This window comes from Leptopilina boulardi, unplaced genomic scaffold (assembly GCF_019393585.1).
Source record: "Leptopilina boulardi isolate dan_hultmark-lab unplaced genomic scaffold, ZJU_Lbou_2.1 LbouV2_94, whole genome shotgun sequence".
NCBI classification, from domain to species: Eukaryota; Metazoa; Arthropoda; class Insecta; order Hymenoptera; family Figitidae; genus Leptopilina; species Leptopilina boulardi.
Genome location: NW_026138043.1, coordinates 143,346 through 163,952, shown reverse-complemented (window position 1 = coordinate 163,952; position 20,607 = coordinate 143,346). Strand labels below are relative to the sequence as shown.

The 20,607-nt window shown below is 30.2% G+C and overlaps 2 protein-coding genes and 2 pseudogenes across 2 annotated transcripts in view; 2 read left to right on the top strand and 2 right to left on the bottom strand.

Moving 5' to 3' along the window:
- Positions 1–20,607, bottom strand: part of LOC127290888 (uncharacterized) — a 209,587-nt gene that overhangs the window by 125,919 nt on the left and 63,061 nt on the right. The gene's annotated exons all lie outside the window — the stretch shown is intronic.
- On the top strand, positions 4,719–6,209 carry LOC127290889 (uncharacterized; annotated as a pseudogene).
- On the bottom strand, positions 6,779–8,129 carry LOC127290896 (uncharacterized; annotated as a pseudogene).
- On the top strand, positions 15,445–16,068 carry LOC127290895 (uncharacterized). The gene has a single exon (XM_051319717.1). The coding sequence runs from the start codon at positions 15,445–15,447 to the stop codon at positions 16,066–16,068; it is 624 nt and encodes a 207-aa protein (XP_051175674.1).

Sequence of the window (20,607 nt, the reverse complement as noted above, 5' to 3'; positions counted from 1 at the left end):
AGTTTATAAAAATTCAAAATGGCGGATCCAATATGGCGTCCAAAATAATTTTGAAATAAATGAACTCGATTGAAACTTGTTCCTTGGTGGGGGGTTTCGAGGTCGCTGAAGATGAATCTCATGTTAGAATTTAAAAATTCAAAATGGCGTATCCAATACGGCTTACGATGAAATTGTTTTCTGATTTTTTGGTTCTTGTTAAATTAGAGACTCCAAAAACACCTAAGTAACAAAAACCAGAAAAATATATGAATACAATTTCATCGTAAGCCGTATTAGATACGCCATTTTGAATTTTTTTAATCTAACATCAGATTCGTCTTCACCGACCTCGAAAACCCCCACCGAGTAAAATGTTTCAATCATTTTCATTTATTTCACTTTTTTTTTCGTCCGCCGTATTGGAACCGCCATTTTGAATTTTTGTAAACCAACATCATGTTCGTAATTAGTGACCACAAAAACCCCCGAGTAGCAAGTTTCAAAGAAATGCGAGCAATTTTTTGAAAAAATCCACCATATTAAATCCGCTGTTTCGGAACGGCATAGAAATAAAGGTTAAAAAGAAAAACTAAAAGTTCGTCACTAAAATTTTTAATTGATTTTGCAACATAGAATTTGTAGGATCTTGTTACTTACAAAGAGTTGAAAATCACCTTATTATTGTTATTAGAGGATTAAATAAAAATAGAAGAAAAAGAGAAAATAGGTTAGGTTTTAGTTGAAACATTCGTTTATTTATCGAACTTACGCACACAATGAGAATCCTTAAAGAATACATATTAATACACAAAATTCACATAAATGAACAATTAAAAATTATATTAATAATTACAAAACATAAACCAGAAGGGTTAAAAATTATAAAATGAACAAAGGTAAAAAAATACAAGTAGACAAGATAAATTTTAATTATTACACATTTCAATGAATATAAATTTTAAAATAAAACGTTATATTCACGAAATGGAGATTAGATCCTATCCTGAACCAAATATTAATTCCGAGGATTTATACTGTTATAGGAAATCACTGAGATTTGGACATGCTACAAATCTTAAGTTCGAACTTTTAACAAATAGGAATTATACAGTGATAAGAGACGCGTTTTCAGTCCAAATCACGTTGAAAATCCTAAGGTCGAAACTCAAGGAATTATTGGTTCAGGAAGGGAACCAATTTCGAATTTCGCGAACAGGGACCGAAAAGAGACTGATTAAAAAAAGGTGGACGACGCTCCGGGTAACCGCGTCGTTCATTCCCACTCTCATGAAAACTTGCAAAAAGCTCAAGGTGGAGGGAAAATTTTGGAAAAAGGAGAAAATTAAGGTTTCTGATTTGCTGAAAACAACATAAAAATCACACCCTAAACAAAGAATTTCAGTATTAAAAACCCTTGGGGTCCACGTGGACCAGGTACACGTGAAGGTGCAATAAAACATTTGTCAAACAAATATTTTTTCGCTATGTGTGGAGTTGGGCCCCTTGCTGTTTTATCTAATTGTAATTTTATTGCAAGGCTTAACTCACACACTTTTCAGGAATTGTCATTTCTGAGAATGAATAATCCTTTATTCCACTTATTCATTTTAGATTGTTATAGTTGGTTATATTCCGGGTTGTATGATGTTTGACAAAATTTAGCATTTTATTGTTAAATTTGTCAAACATCAGAAAACATCGGAAGATTCTTTAAAATGTCATTTTGACACCCACTTTTGTGCGGAGGAATAATAATTTTATCGTTGCACATAATATTTATTAAGATATATTATAATTTTAACTAATATATTTTTACAATATATTCGGTAAAATATCAAATATAACCTTAAAAAATATTATGATTATAATATATTTTAACTTAGTTTAAAACTTGTAGCTATTTGTACCGGAGTTCGGTACAAAGTTGACGGCATGGCATAAAGGCACAGTAAATCTTTCTCTCTCTCTCTCTCTCTCGCTGTGCAATTAAAGCGACGTCTTGTCGCTATGAGCTCCCGCGCGCGACTGATTCTCGCTTCTTCCCCTTCTCCACACTCCACATGCTCCGCATGGTGGGGGAAAAATAAGGCCTCTATTGGCTCTCACAATTTGGAGAGAGGGTACCTCGCGCGACTCTTCTCTCCACGCTACATAAATACAGCGAGTTTCTGTGACTCGCTCTCTCTGCTTCGCCAACTCTCAACGTGTAGTTGAGCGGTGTCACGCTGCCACTCCACTCGTCTCAGTGCCGTGAGACCCAAGCCGCCGCGTCACTTCTCGACGCCATCTTTTCTCAATCGCCTGCCAACCGTCAACTGCCAGCCGTTCTCCACAGGGAAATTTTATTGAATAAATACTATTTTATTCTGAGAATCCATCGTCTTATTTGCTCTTTCACTGGCCGTAAAAGACCATCACACACCAACACAACAATCTGTCCTTTTCAGAACAACCATTAAACGGAAAAAACATTGACAATTAGTCCTTTTCAGGGCAAATTGTCAATCGTAGGAATTATTTTTTGTTCTTTAAACTTGAAATTTAACCTCGGCAGCAGTCGCCCCACGAATCATCGGGAGACTCTTGGGGACAGCGCTCTGAACCCTGCTTGGGTTCGTGTGCCCGACACCAGGAACTCTCCCTGGCCACTGCTCGTTCGACATTTTTTTTCGTTCTAGGTTAACCTTTGATGTCGTCACTTTCCCTCAACACACAGTGACCGGTATCAAGATGTTTTATTTATTGAGATCTTAAATTTTAGGGATTAAGATCCTCATGTGTATCGATACTCTTTCTAGTTTAGGCGTTTTCTTCATTGAAACAGCTTTTATGATATTTTTTTATAGATACAAAAAAGGGGTTTTGCATGTTTCCTGAAAATGTGGATAGAAAAACCCAGGAACCAGATTGTCAAACATTTATTCTTTATGGTTGAATAATAAATTTAAATGTTGAAATTCTAAAGATGTGTAAAAATTGTATAAATAGTAAATTCTGTTAAAATAATATTAATATAAAATAAATAATATTAGTAATATATAATATTCATTCATTCCAACATACATTTACACGGGGAAACATTCTTACATACAAAACAAAACGTAATTAGAAGATAATTAAAAATAATTTAGGGCATTCTGCATCCCTCGTCCTAAGACAAATTTCAAAAAGAAAAGTGTGAGGTTTTTGACATACTCGGACGTCACACCGCCATTTTTAATTTTTTTATATATCCAATTTTATGTTATTAAAGTCACTGAATTTAAATCAACATTCAGAAAAAGCAAAAAATCTGTTTTAGATATAGAACTTAAGTAAATTCCCGTACAAATCAATTTCTCAAAAACCATCCCCCACCATGTCTGTAAAAAGAGAACACGTACTAACTTTTAGGTCGGCCTACGTTTTTCTCTTTAGATACATCTTAAGGAAGAGAATTTACCATATGGCAGTACTGGCAATTAAAATTTTTTTCTTTTGTGTGCCTGTGTTATTTTTAGTAAAAATACACAGTACGTATATAATGAAAGTATAATCGAAAGAATAACTTTGACGAAAAATGTAAAAGATTTAAATTTAAATATAATTTAAATAAATATAAATGATTAAATATAATTTAAATATATTGTATATTATAATATATTATAATGTTATATATTTTTATTCAAAGTTATTCTGTCGATTATACTTGCTTTATATGTTTACAGTGTATTTGTATTAAAAATAATTAAATAATCTTGATTTATTATTTTGAAAAACAATTTTTTCTTAATTTTTTTTTTAAAGTTTATACATATACAATCAGAGATGGGTAAGTATTATACGTGACGTATTATACGTGGTTTTCTACACGTATAATACGTGGTATTATACGTCTTTAGTTTTCTACGTATGTCACGTATAATACTTAGATCACGTGACGCGCGGGATTTTTAAATTTTAGAAAGTGAAAAATGTGATTTTAATAATTTATTTCACAAAATTTTCAAGTAATTTCTATTTAACAATTTATTAATTAATATGAAAGGTTTTTTTTAAAATTTTTAAAATAATAAAATAAATACTAATTGCTCTAGTTAGGTCAAATTGTCTGCCTGTCATCCTGCGGCGATCGGGCTTAATTTATAGGTTATGCATCTTCAGATGATTGCATGTGCTGAGTGCTCTGAGTGATTATTGTCAAAATTTTTCTCCTTTTCTTTATAAAAAATATGAGCACTAAAAGAGGTGGCAGACCAAAACACAATGCTTGGGAGGAGTTGTGTTTTATTCCGAAAAATGACGAAAAAGGGAAAAATTGTGCATTGTGTGCGATTTGCAATAAAATATTGCAAAACACTGCAATTGACAGGTTAAGGATGCACAGGTAAAAATTACAAATTTAAAATTTTCTATTTTTTTATAAGCAATTTCAGATTATTATATTATATTTTTATTATAATAGTAAGAACTTATTTAATTTGTATTGTGTTTTTATAGAAGAACGTGTTTGTTGATTGATGAAAATGAGCATGTCAGTTTGGAAACATCCAAAATGAGTGGTGATACCACTGTGTCAGAATTTCAATTTGATATTGACATGTTGGACAACAATAATTCGGTAAGTTGACTTTTTAAAGATAATTTTTTTTAAATTTAATATTTATTCTAAATTCATGTAGTGATTTAAAAATTGTAGATGACTGAATGTGATAAAAATCTCAATATTTCCATTTCAAACACGAAGAAACCACGCAATTTTTAACCTCGCATAAAATCATTCCTGGATGTAATCAGTGAACAGGAGAAAAGTGATCTAAATGAATTAGTTGCAAAGCTTTTTTTGGATGTAATGTGGATCCAAAGGTTGCAGATTCCGATTATTTCAAAATGCGCATCAAGTCACTGCGTCCAGGTTATACTCCACCTTCATCCAACGAAATATCAACAACACTATTAAATAAGTGTTACGAAAATTTAGAGAAACAAAAAAAAGATTTCAACAATAATCCTGGGATATTGTACATAATCATTGCAAACGAAAATAATTTAAAATCTGTGATAAGTTTAATTCGCCACTCGGATTCTGAAATTTCATTCCTGAAATCATGTTTGATGAGAACGACAACAACAGGAGAAGAATACGACCGAGAACTAAATAAAAATGTTTTGGCTTCCCTTAATGCAGCGAGAAATGTTTATCACTCAGATATATTTGCAATTGTCTCGAAAGAATCTACGATTTCTGTAAACACTAATTGCAAAGTGATGCTTTCAATGTGCAATATAGAAATTGCAAATGCTCTTGCTGATTCTATTCTGGAAAACGAAGTTTATCAGAAGGCAAATTTTGTTTTTGAAGAGTGTAAACGAAATGAAAGCTTGCGACTATTATTAAAATTTAGTGAAGAAGAAATTTCGGAACAGAGTTCAAGAACATGGATGGCTCACAATGACGTGTATTCTTTTTATTTGAAGCATTTAGACAAATTAAAACATTTATACATTGTCAGTAAATTTAAATTTCCTCAAGAAATCACTTCGCTTTTAATAGATGACTCTTTTGAAACGAAAGTTCATAATCATTTAAACACACTCGGAACAATTAAAAAACTGATTAAAATGTTTGAGAAAAATGACTGCTTCATCGGAGATGCTGTTGAAGAATGGAGAATCGTCTTTGACAATGCTCAAAACAGTAGTCCGCACATTGATCTTTTAGTAAGTCTTGATGTTTTTAATGAGGATATATTTAGTCGTCTTGCTCTAACAGCGAATTTTGTAAATCATAAATACAGAGGTCAAAATTTAAACTGCTTGTCAAATGCGAGAAGTAAATGAATTTCTGATAGATAATTTGAACGAGAAAGGTTTGGATCAATTGGTTTTTTACAAAGAACAAAAGGGAGCGTTCTCTAAGCTACTTGAGAAAAAAATAATGTCTTCTCAAACTTTCTGGAGTTTAGTTGAAACAGATTATCCCGGCTTATCAAAAATGGCAAAAAAAATAATAAGTATTCCAGCAGCAGCTTTTGATTTAAAATGTCACTTCGTTAATGGCAAATATACGTCTGATGACAAATTAATGAAGCATGTAAATTTATATTACAATTTAAGATTTCGGGACTCGATGAAAACCGACCGCTTTTAAAGCATCTTTTGCTTAAATATAAACCTATGTTTTTGGTATAGCGTTTGTTTTAAAAATGTACATAAAGTAATTTAAAGTTAAAGAAATTTAATTTAAATATAAAAAAAATATTTATTAAAAATAAGCTTTTTAAAAGTGTTTAATATTCGTTATAATTTAACCTCGTCGTGAACTGATTGTGAATAAACAATGTTTCATATTTCAAACCATTTTTAAAATGTACGAAAAGCATAATATTCAAAGGTGAAATATTATATTATTATAAAATTTAAGAAAATGTGTTTATTAAAAATAAGCTTTTTAAAATTGTTTAATATTCGTTATAATTTAACCTCGTCGTGAACTGATTGTGAATAAACAATGTTTCATATTTCAAACCATTTTTAAAATGTACGAAAAGCATAATATTCAAAGGTGAAATATTATATTATTATAAAATTTAAAAAAATGTGTTTATTAAAAATAAGTTTTTTAAAAGTGTTTCATACTTGATAATTTAACTGCGTCGTGATCTCATTGTAAATCAACTTTGTTTCAAATTGCAAGTTGAAAACAGTATTCATTCAAATAAAAACTTAATATTTTATACATTTCTGAATTTATTAATTTTTTTACACAAAAACAAAATTCAAATGAAAATTGCTTATTACACCAAAAATTTAAAAATTAATTATCATCGTATTCATTTGAATCAGACAATTTAAGAGAATAATATATGTGAATTAATTTTTTCGAATTTTCAGCTGTTAGGCGGTTTCTCAGCTTATTGTGAACGAAAGACCATTGAGAAAAAAGACGTTCAATTGCAGCACTGGAACTGGGTATTTTAAATAGAAGGCTCGCTAAGTTTGCTAATTCCGGATGATTCGGTTCCACCAAAGACCAGTAGGTCCTAGGATTTCTAATATTCCTCAACTTTAAAAAAATTCCAGTTTCTTGCTGATACGCTGCTAAAGATATCAAACCAGTTTCGCTTAAATTTTGCTTTAAAAAATTATCAGCCATTGTTAAATACCCTTGATTGTTAGCAAATATCTTGCCTTTGTAAACAGGATGCAAAATGTTAGCTGCCAAAGGGATTGGCTGAACAACCTTTTGCAAGCGATCAGCAAGCATTTCTTCATATTTTTCATCGATAATCGGAAAATCTAGGCGAAGCCATTCTTCTAAGGCGTCTGCTTGAGTAGTATTGGATTCTTGGCATTTATTTATTAATGTGCAAATCCCATCAAAGATAATAACAAAGTTTAAAACTTGTTGTTCGAAAACTTCATCAAAGATTAAATCAACTGCCTCCCTTTTGAGTCCATGATCTTGTTGTGAAGCAATTAGTTTTATAAAAGCTAAATTAGCAATGTAACATCGATAGGAGTCTCGATAGCTGCACCATCGAGTATCATTTGGCAATGAAATTTTTCTTCCACCTAAACTAACAAGTTTTCTTTGCATGGCAGGAGACTTAAATTCTTTTAAAACCACTGTAATTTTATTAGTGACCGAAGATTCCACTAATGCCTTAGCCAATAAATTTCCACTATGACTGTTACATGTTAAATGCCATAAATTCGATAGTCTTCCCATAAGCATCATATTCGAAGCATTGTCTGAAACTACAGCAAATATTTCAGCTTTTGTATTTTAGTCTTGCTTCTTCTACAGCTTCTTCTAAAACATTGGTTAAAGCTAATCCTGTTTCGGAAATTTCAGTGAAATCCCAAGAATTCAAGAAAATCCTTTCTCCATTAGCATTGTCAATAATGCCAACTACGTACTTTTCATTTGCACTTTTATTTTTCCAGCCGTCCAAAACCAAAACGCACTTACAATTTTCTTTAAATGAATCATGTTTTAAAATTTCCTCGTATACTCGATTTAATATTGAAGTGCTTAAAGTTTTCCTGGTTGGTGGATTGTAATTAGGATTCAGAGAGTGGGAAAAATGTTTAAAATGATCTGATTCAATAACTGAAAATGGAATGTTACATCCGAAAAAGAATTTTCCCAAATATAAATTCATATCTTGAGTTTTTGTGTTTTGCGATTCCTGTAAAATAAAACCGGTATAATAATTTTTAGAATATAAATATAAGTAAATACAAATTATATTATTGGTATCGTATAAGCATAATATTAATTAATAATATAGAAGTTTATTTTTACTTATTTTTTTCATGGAAAAACCTTTAAATAAAAAATAATAAAAATACATATTTAAATTAATTTACAAGGTTTTTTAAAATTCCAATAACTTTTTTTATTCTAATTAGTACAGGTAAAAGCAGGTTAAAATTTAAAACCAAATGAAAAATTAACAAATATATATTATATACATTTTTTGTAAACTTATCTTGCATTTAACTGTTTTTTGGTTTATTCTTGGCATTCTTGGCTACAATTGAATATAAAAAGAGGGAATTTTTATATCTGTTATTGTTATTATCAATTAACAGCTGTTTATCCATATGTGCGCATGTGCAAAACGAGACACGTATAATACTCAGGTTTTCTACGTTTTCTACGTATAATACGTAGAAAATGTATTATACGTAGAAAACCTCGAAAAAATCACTTTTACCCATCCCTGTATACAATATAGGATGCACTACAGTAAAAGGGACCTTGGCTATAAACAAATTTTAGGTTATGTTGAGTGATTGTTTTACCTTGATTAAACGTTCATTTTAATTATGTTAAGTAAAATCATATTTTATTCAATATTTTTGATCTAATAAGGATTTAAACATTAATAGAGAATTACGTCACACTTTAAGGGGGAAGGGGAGGGTCAGTAAATTTGTGACAACCAGCAGAAAAAATGGCGCTAATGTACGCAATAGTGGGGGTGGGGAGAGGGGTCAATAAAATTAAAAAATGTGTGCCGTAATTTATGGGCGACTTCTAATTTTAAACAAATACAACATATCTAACAAAATTTTCTTTTGCCAAATTAAGGTATATTGTCTATTTAAATATTCTGAAAAAGAATTAAACATTTTAAGAGGCTTTCAATTAAAATAAAGTAACTTTGAACCTGAAAGAGACCGATTTTTTTCATTTAAGGTCATAAAAATAAGCTTCAAACATTATTTTTAAGTTTGAAGAATTTTTTTTACCAATTTGGTAATCTCTACCACTAAAGCGCATAATTTAAAAAAAATTGAACACATAAAAGTAAAAAATAAATTTTTTTTATATAAAAAGCACAAATTTGTCATAAAAATAAAAATAGCGACTTCTAAATGACCTTCAAAAATATTTGAAAAAAATCTGACATATTTTGTGAGTCAAGACGAGTCGGGTTAAGGTATTAGAAAATTAAAAAAAAGTTTTCGGTAAAACGAAAATAATAATAAAATATGACTTAATTTTTGAACAATTATTCATTATTTAAATTTTAATCTTTAAATATTTTTGAAATTATGAACCATTGAAAATTTAATGAAGTTTAAAAGATATATATTTTAATAAAAAATTACGCAAGATTCTACCCTTAAGTCGCAGTACTATATAGCAAACGATTTCTATTCTGATAAAAAAGTTACTTCGTCAGTAGAATGTCAGTTGAAAGAAGATATTTGCAAATATTTCAATGAGATTATTTTCTCATGGATAGGGACATTGAATAATGTAGCTTTATGTGATAATCTTTCTTTATAACTAAAATTTTTTTTATGTAAAAGGTTATAAATTTTTAAGAAATTATATATTTATATTTCAAAAGAATAATTACATAAGCAAAAATTTTGTCATACCCCGATGTTGATGACAGGCTCAATATAATTTTTAACTGGGTTTGTACTGATATTATTAAATTGTGTCCACATTAAAGTTTCGGATTGATGTTTAATCAGTTTTGGTAAATATTATTCTGAGGCATTTCGAAAGTATTCGAGATAATTAGTTCTATTCCGATTCTAAAGTACACAGAAAAAACCTAATCTCAAATTGAGTACAAAATTTATACTCAATTTGATACGCATCAAAAATGAGACAGGATAATGGCGCCACGTTCCATGTCATTTAACGTGAACTCATGAAACAAATATGAGTCCAACTTTTTTCTGTTAATGTAATTCAAGAAAAAATTCTTTCCAGATCATTCCAAACATGGATTTTAATGTGTATTCTAAAATTTAACTATAAATGTATCTGATGCTAGATTTTAGTTCTTTTAAATCCTGAAATTTAATTTCATATCAAAGAAACTTTTTCATTTTATATTTCTTTCTCCTTTTTAAATCTGACTTAAACACGTGTATTGTAAATAAATTGACTTTACATTGTGCTTCGAGCCTTCAATTTTTCACATTTTATTATTTTTATTGTAATTTTCGTATTTAAAATATAAATAATGAAACCGAAATTTCGAATTTGTAATATTTTTTTCATTTTTGTAAATAATCTTTTAACAATTCCTTTTTGTTTGAAAAATGAAAGAAGAACAATAAAAAAATAAAAACAAAAAACTGATGGGTTTCGATGCAATTATTAGAGTCGATGTTCTATGAAACAATGACCATTCTGTTAATGTTGAGATAAAATCTTTAACATTGTAATTTGCACTCCTACTATCACTATGACCATGAACTACATAGTATCTTCTTTTGATAAATAAAAGCACCACGCCTGTCTTCATATTGACAAGCATTTTCAATCGTTTATCAATGATTTCATTGCCATTGCCTTGGTAACTACTGTAAGGGTAGGTTTATCATGCAAAATTACTTTTTTTCATTCAAAATGATAAAAATCGTTTCCTTATGTAAAAAAAATTTTTTTATGATATTGTTATTATTACCTTTATTAATTATTATCAGTATTATTAATACTATTCTATGAATAAATTAAAAGTTTAAAATTTTTCATGGAAATGAGAAAAATTCTTTATTTTTAATTAAATATGAATCAAAAAGTTGTTTTTAATTTTTGCTTCACTTAAAATGTAAAGTTAACTTCCTGCATGTATATAATTCAATATAGGATGCTTTACTTCCTGAAATTTCTAGCCAGAGTCCCGCCCTTGAAACTTTATTGAGATACTACGATTAGTACTTCCTAACACAATTAGAAAATATTATAAACTAACCGTCACACAGAGAGAAGTATGGGACGTCAGACTGTCCAATAGAGTACTTTGTATAGAAATAAATATTATTCTTAAGTACAGACATTACAACGAATGGCTCTCACATTTCTTTAGTGCATGCATTTTTTAAAGGGTCATGCAAAGTTGAGACAATCATAACCTCAAAATTATAGTATGAGAGGTCAGAAGATGACCCTCCTTCTTAAAATTTTAAAAGTCATAGGTCAAATGAGAACATAGCCTCTTTACGTCAAAGGTCATAGGCGTGGAGGCAAACATAACCTCAAAGTTTAGTCAAAGTCATAGAGAAAAATACTGAAATAACCACAAAATTAGGGTCATAGGTTTAAATGACGTTAATATAGGTTCAAAGTAAGTCCAAAATAAAAGTCTTCAGGTTGTTTTATAAAATTAAATAAATTAGTAATGCAATATCTCACCTCCCTGTGGTGCATCTTGAAAACACATTCTTTAAAATGAAATAATAAAATTTTTTGTTTTTAAATTTGACTAAAGTTTTTTAATAGATCAAACTAAATACATATTAAGTAAATAACGTGTACGTATAATAAAAGTATAATGTATCTATTTGATATTGAACATTTCTATTGGCAAATTTTTATTATGTTAAATTTTTTTTTTACTACAAATTATTTTGTAAACTTTCCATATTTCTTTTGAGTTTTAAAAGTAATGACGTAATTTCATAAAAGTTAAAAACCAAATAAATTTGTTTCCTAAGAATTATGTTAACAATGTTTATTTTAAAAGTTCTAATTTTATAATAAGTTAAATAGTACCTAATATAAATTCAGAAACATAAATTCTTATAATTTTCTAAAATAATAAGTAGTAATGATCCTTTGCATTTTGGATAATCGGAATGAATCAATGTGAATGAATCTTTTTAACAGTGTTCTTATATAAGTGTAAGAAATTTTAAAATTTATTCATCTTTTTTCAAAGGATGAAGTACGGGGGTGTGCCTATAGACTCACCACAAAGAATTGTTAATGCTTTCGATATAAGCACTTTCTCGACAGCTTCAATGTAGCACGACTCTACCTCTCTTTCACTTAACTACTCTTCACCCATCGACCTTGATGTCGATTACATAACACTATCTGAACAAGGTATTCTTAAAGCTACCAAATCTTTTGAACTTGTCTAGATTATGTCTCAAGATTTTTTTTATCAAAGATTGTGTATCCGTCCTTGCTTAACCTTTCTATCTTATATTAATAATCTATTCTTATAAAGGGAATCTTCCTTGTCATTTAAAAGATTACAAAAAATGGTCCCTTTTACGAGTACATACCGATGGTAATTATTCCAAAGCTAAAATATTTTATTTCACTGTGTGCCGATTGTTAATCATGTAATCAAATCTTTAGTAGTTGACGACAAACATGAATGTCTGAATCAAAGATTAACAATAACACAGGCACACAAAAAAAGTGTTTTGGCCGAGATACTACACTAGTGTATTCCCATGTATTTTTCACTGATAAATCCGAATCCGACGTCAGAATTGTCAGATTATCTCAAAATTTTAATCAAAACTCAAAAAATATTAAAAACTGCAAATGTAAAACAGAATTTATTGGTCGAAACCTTATTCTATTACAATGATATCATTTTCCTGTTTAGTTCGAATCTACATTTTAAATTTACCTCCTTTAAAAAACTTGGTATCAAAATGAGAATGAAATTCATATTCAATTTTATACGCATCAGAAACGAGTCAAACAGATTCTATGTCATGTAACATGGATTTATTTTGAGATGCAACAAAAATGAGACTATTTTTTTCTATCTTAAGCTTTGGATATCCCTGTCTGAAATTTACTTTTGATACCACCGACAAACAATACTAGCGTAGTGTCATTGTACAAAAATTTTCCGCTTTTGACTTTAATTCGTTCTTTGAGCAGTTTTTTAAATACTCAAAAATTTTGAGCCAATCGGACAATTCTGACTTCAAATTCGAATTCAGCGGGAAAAATACATGGGAATATACTAGTGTTGTGTCTTGGCCAAACAAATTTTCCTTCTTTTTATTTCAATTCTTTTTTTAAGCAGTTGTTTAAGTTTATCTCAAAATTTTGAGTCAATCGGACAATTTTGACTTCGAATTCGGATTCATCACACGGAGAGAAGAGTTTCAGTGATGGCTACAAAACGCGTTTAGTAGGCAAAAATATTGTTAGGATAACTTTACTAGCATTCACTGTTACTAAACAGCGTTTAGTTCCTTGTAGTTGAATTTACTAAACGGTTCTTTTGCCAACACTACCAGTTGATTAAATGCGACTGCTCAGTCTCCCCACTTCTTACTAGTTTTTATGTTATGAAAATGGCGGACACTTATATTTTTGTAACAGTTTGACCAAAGTAAGTTGATTATATTTAAAAGATAATAATAATTTAATTAATATAATAATAATTAATTATTTTTAAAAATCTTTAAATTTTGATTTCTATAATATTCAATTTAAATCTTAAGCCTTCAAAAAATTTTATCAAATAACTATTTTTTATTATCCATAACAATATACATATATTTTAAGTTTATATTCTTAATTAAATTGTTTCAAATTATTTATTAAATTAATTAAAATACATTATTAAACATCCTTTATCTATTAAAATATTAATTTTATTTATATTAACATTTTTTTTAATTATAATTAGAAAAAAGTGTAATTAATAAATAAATACGATATATACTGAGATTGTTCAAATTTACTTATTTCCACGATATAATTCCAATTTTAAAAATTAAATTAAATTTTTAGAAATTAATGATAGTTTATTTAAACTTTACCTATACTTTATTATTTATTTTTACAAGAAACAGTAAATTTAAATCATTTAAATCACGTAGAGTAGGTTATGTTCAGCATATTCACAACAAAGGCGGCCATTTTAACTTTTTGACAATTTTAACAGTTGGTGCTACTCTACAGTTAATATGTCACAGCTACAAAACGGCTGTTTAGTAAATCCCACTGTTAAATTAGTTCGTCGAAAATCTACTAAACGGTATAGTCACCAGAAATGGCGCGACAGTCGCCGCCACTGTCAATTTCTCTCCGTGCAGGAAAAAATACATGGGAATACACTAGTGTAGTGTCTTGGCCAAAAAAATTGTTTGTGTACCTGTGTATTTACTGCAATCTCTCTGCCATTAAAGAACAAACGCAGTCACGTTCGACTCACCGATGAGTCAGTCAACATCAAGGGATTCATGTTGAAAGTATAAAAACAGTAAATCTCATAATATTTGTGGCGATCAAGTCTTCTTGAATGATTTTAATTTATTTTTGGACATTAAAAAAAATAAATCATTATTAAACATATAGTTTACAAAACTATAAATTATTATAATTTTAGGTTGTACTCTGATTTTTAGAATATTTTAGTATTTCACTATAATTGTCTGATTTCTTGCAGAATTCTGGTTTTCGTTAGTGGAAAGATTCTTATCGTCGGCAGGCATAAGGGACGACATGAGCAAGTTCGACCACGTGATAAAAGCGTTGGACCCTAGTGTTGCAAATGAAGTGCGCGATATTGTGGTTAACGTACCTGAAAATAACGCGTACGACACACTGAAATCTCAACTGATAAAACGGTTAGGTTCTTCACAGGAAAGGAAAACTCAGCAGCTCTTAGAGCGGGAAGAAATCGGTGATCGCATGCCATCTCAATTTTTGCGTCACCTCCAATCTCTCGCGGGTTCCGCGGTATCGGAATCACTAGTAAAAACCTTATGGCTCGGAAGGCTGCCTTCTCGGATGCAGCATTCCCTAGCCGGGTACACTACCTTATCGTTGGAACAATTAGCGGATGACCGTCACTCCGTTGCACAGGTTTCAAGTGAAGGTTCGTTAGTGGAAATTAGTGCTCTCATTACGTGAAGAAATCGCGAATTTACGCAAGGAAGTGAGTGATAACCGCAGCCGCGCATTGAATTTCCGTCAAAGATCGCGTTCGCGTTCGAAATCGCGCGGAATGTACGCAGATGATGGATCCTGTTGGTACCATGCTCGCTTCGGAGCGAAAGCATTAAAATGCGTGAAACCGTGTAAGTTCGAATCGGGAAACACCCCGGGCAGTCGTTAATGGCGGCAGACGACTCTTGCCTGACGACGTCGCGCCGCATCTTTGTGCGAGAGAAAAGTTAAGATATGAACTTTCCGCGGCTAACGGTACTGCGATTCCCACTTACGGCATCGTCATGATGACATTAGACTCAGGACTTTGTCGGGATTTTACGTGGAGATTCGTCGTCGCGGAAGTGACAAAACCGATTATTAGAGTGGATTTTTTGAGACACTATAACCTTTTAGTCGACGTAAAACAACAAAAACTACTCGACGAAATAACTAATTTAAGTGTGTCTGGTATAAAGGTCATCGAGGAAATAGCTAGTGTAAAAACTGTGACAAGATCTACCGTTTATCACGAACTTTTGTCCCAATTTCTCTGTATAACGCGACTGGAAGGCATTCCGCAGGTTAAGCATAATACGGTCCATCATATCACAACGACACCAGGGCCTCCAGTATCCCACAAGCAAAGGCGATATGCCCCCGATAAGTTGAAGGCGGGTAAATTACTTTTCGGTAACATGATTAAAACAGAAAAAGCAAGACCCTCAAAAGCATCCCGGTCTTCGCCCCTGCACTTGCACAAGGCAAGTAAATTCGCGAACGATACCCGACCGTTACCCGGTGAGACACATTCAGGATTTTTCTCAAGAGTTATAGTTGCAGTTGTCCATCGACAACTGAAAGCAGCAATTAAGTGTCACAGTGATTCACGTTGGACAGAGATCTTACCGTCAGTGATGCTCGGCGTTTGATCATCTTGGAAGGAAGACTTACAATCAATCGCAGCGGAAATGCTTTACGGGCAGCACCTGCGACTCCCAGGAGAATTTTTATCATCAAGTGCAAACAGTCAACGAGTATCTTAACAGGGAAATTTTATCCAGACACTTCGAGAACATATGCAGAAGTTACAACTGGTCCACGGATAGAGGCATGGAATGAGACATTAAAAAAAAATAAATCATTATTAAACATATAGTTTACAAAATTGTACACAAGCAAATACACATGACACACATTTACGAATTGTTACACATTAGGAAAATTAATTATTACAGTATGGCCGGTAGTGGGGGAACATACGGGGTCGAAAATTTGCCGCTGAGCAGGTACACGGGGATGAGTTGGCGGCGAATCGTGAATCGCCCTGGACAATTACCAAAAAAAATAATGAAGTCCTGTCGGAAAATTGGGTTGAACATCGCCGCACCAAACACAATTCCACTGATATTTTTACAAAAGATCATTATAAAAATCACATAAGTGAAGTATATATGGGGTAAAATTCCTGTAGCGTAATAAGTGAAAAAAAGTTGATCGGATCAGGCTATAACTAGCACATAGTTTAGCCCTAGGGGTGAGTACTTTAATCATGAAGTATTTTTAGGATTTTTCAAAAATTGTCGAAGAGGGAGGGGGTTGAAATTTTTTGAAAAATTTAAACAGTGAATTTTTGAAGACTTGTAACTTTTAAACAGAAAGAAGAAAAAAATATGTCCTATATGTTTTTGAAAGGTTTTTTCATGCTCTTTCGAATGGTGCAAAAAATTCAAGTTTTGACCTTTTTTTCTGAAACTCAAACATTTTTTTAACTTTTTTTTTAAGTTCGGTCTTGTTCTTTTTTTTATTAATTTTTTTTTGAAAGTTAAAAATGTGTATTTTTACCACCAAAAATATTTCGATATCCCTTTTTTGTTATTTTCGAGATATTAGTTAATTAATTAATTAATGTTAATAAAAAATTATATATTTCACAAATAATAAAGTTATTGAAATCCTAAAGGTACCAATTGAAATCTGACGTAATTTTGTATCCAACGAGCCCTATATGGACTGTTTTTGATTAAGGGTTTTTTTATAAACAATTGCGATGTTAACCAATTGATTCTTAACATACCCCTAATCCAAAGTACTTGATATAGAGCTCTTTGGATGCGGAAATATGTCAACTTTTATATAGTAACATCAGAATTACGATAAATTTATTTGTTTATAAAATATATCATTTTTCATTAACCTTAAAAGTTAATTAATAAACTAAAAATTGTAAATATTATATAAGTAGATGAAAAAAATTTTGACATATATGTTTTCCAGAGGTTTTTTGTGCTTTTTCGATTGGTGAAAAAAATTCAAACTTTGACCCTTTTTTTGAAAATCAAAAAAATTTTTTGACTTTCTTTTTAAGGTCTGTTTTTTTTTAATTAATTAATTATTTTTTTTGAAAATTAAAAATGTGCATTTTTACCTCAAAAGTATTGAGATGTTCTTTTTTGATATTTTCGAGATATTAATTAATTAATTAAATAATGTTAATAAAAAATGATATATTTTTTAAACAAATAAAGTTATCGTAATTCTGACGTAACTAAATGAAAGTTGACATAATTCCGCATCCAACCAGCCTTATATAAAGTACTTTGGATTAGTGGATTGTTAATAAACAATTGGCTAACATTGTAATTGTTTATTAACAATCCACTAATCCAAAGTACCTACTTCATATAAGGCTCGTTGGATGTGGAATTACGTCAGCTTTCAATTGGTACCTTCAGGATTGCAATAACTTTATTTATTTGTGAAATATATCATTTTTTATTAACATTAATTAACCAGATTTGCTTGAAACTTATTACTCGGGGGTTTTTGGGGTCGTTGATTACAAATCTGAAGTCAGATTTTTAGAATTCAACATGGCGGACATAAAAATAGAACTTGATCATATTGTCTTGCAACTTGTTACTTGGGGATTTTTGGGGTCGCTGATTACGAAACTAAAGTCCGATTTTAAAAATTCAAAATGGCGGATTCAATACGGCGGACATATAATATATAACAAGTTTCAATTCAATACGATCAAATTTTATTTTTTATGTACGCCATATTAGATCCGCCATTTTTAATTTTGAAAATTTGACTTCAGATTCGTAATTAGCGAGCCATAAACCCCCGAGTAACAAGTTTCAACCAAATCTAATCAATTTAAAAATTTTTTGTCTTTATATTGGATGTTTTATTTTTATGTCCTCTATATTAGATCCGCCATTTTGAATTTTGCAAATCTGACATCACATTCGTAATCAGCGAACCCAAAAACCCCCGAGTAACAAGTTTTCAGCGAATTACATTCGATTTTCAAAAACTCGACCACCATATTGGATCCGTCATCTTGAATTTTTTGTCCCGGCTCTTAATGAAAATCGCTCATACTGACATATTTTCTTCGCTGCATATGTACAAAGTTTTTGGGAAAGTTTGGCGACCGGGGTTACTAAATTAATAATTAAAATTAACTAATTTCTGCTGAGATGTACCGAATCCCATGTATTTTACAATTTCTTAGGATGAGTTATTTCCGGTATTTTCTGATAAATCAAAAAATGGTTTGGGGAGATTGTCTGGCATACTAAGGAGGTCAAATTTTCCATAATAGCAACGGATTTGACGAGGGTCCAAAAAACGGCCTTATTGACCCTCATCCTTTATTTTTTTTAAAAAGATTATAAACAAAGTCCAAAACGGTGTCCAACCCTGAGTATATTCCCCTACGTACATGAATAACTTTAAATTAAAATAAAAAGTAAAATCTTTAGAAACGTCTTTCTTTAAAAATTTGAATGCAGTCTGATAGAGTACAACTATATTGCATATGTCGAGAGAATACTTGGCTAATTTTCTTTGTAAGTTAGATTTTAACTTTCTATTTTTCTATTATATGTATAGGGTGTTCTTATTAAACTTGAAACTGTAGAGCTTTTATCTTGGTAGCCTTTGTAAGTTTTATTAGGTCAGGAACGTGCCTTAGGGCTAACTCCGACGCACACTATTTAATAAGACGCTTAATTCAACGTCATATTTATATAACTGTATATGTGTAGAAATTCGGATAATAAAACGAAAAAGCAATATTTGCAATGTTAAATTTTCAAAAGAAGATTCAAGGTCAGTAAGAAAGTACTCTCGACAGAGAATCTACAAGCTAATCGTCTCTCTTTTATAAATTTGTAAAGAAACTGAAAGAACACGGTACTGAATTTTTGGAATAGAAAAATATACTCATATAGTTACATATTTATATTCGTATTAAATTCTGATTTTGATCTCAGATTCATAAGATTTAAAATAAAAATTTTAATTTTTTGACATTTTTAAAAAAATTATCCGTCATATTAGATCCGCCATTTTGAATTTTAAAAATTGACATCGGATTCGTTATCAGCGATCCTCAAAACTCCGAGTAAACAGTTTCAAGTAAATCCAATGAATTTTTAAAAAATTCGTCTGCCATATTGAATCCGCCATTTTTAATTTTTAAAATTTGATACAAGATGCGTAATCAGCTACCTCAAATACAATAGTTTAATCGTTTGCGCAAATTTTAGTTTTTCAAAAAGTTAGTGACACTTTGAGCCCAATTATAAGATTTTGGTCATAACTGCGAGGGTGTTAAGAAACTGTTAATAAAAAATTAATTTTTTCAAAATGTTGGAGTACTCTTAGAGATACACTAGATATGTAAAAGTTTTTTAAAATATTCTATCATTGAAGAAATTCAAAAGCTTTTCTAGAAGGATGAATTTATTATAAAATATCTATCATTTTTTGAAAGAAACTATTATTGAATATTTTATATTTAATATACTCTATTCTAGCGATTTTTAAATAATTTGATTTGTTAGAAAAATGTATAATAGCTTTGTGAAAAAAATGACCTACATAAAAACCTTTTTTCTGCATCATACGAAAAGCCATTTATTCGGCCTCGGCGTTCATAAGAGAAACAGTCTTTTTGTTTTCTAGCTTTCCAAATTAATGCTTTGCCTATGCCAACTTGAATATACGTATGCAGTGTAGTGTCCGGTATAATTAAAGTTTACCAATTTGAAACGAAATAATATTCTAATTATCCAAAGTTATTTACTATTCTCTTAAAAAAAAGTTAGTTTTTTATATTGAGTATTTATATTATAGTGAGTTATTTAAGAGATATGCATGAAAAATATCAATTTTAATGAAAATTAGTAAATTAGTCCTTTTAGATAGTACATATTTTTTTAACGCTTAATTTAACATTCTCTAAACAAAACATTTTTTAAATTTTTAAAAAAGAGTTTTTCATTTTACGCGATATGAAGACTTATTATCTCGTTTCCTAATCTTGTACCACTATGCGTTAAATCAAATTATCTTAGAAAAAAATGTAATATTTATTGTTTACTCTGTTATAAAAGAAAAATTGAATTTTTTTTAATTTCTGCCCCGCGGACAAGAAAATGTTTGATTAAATTCAT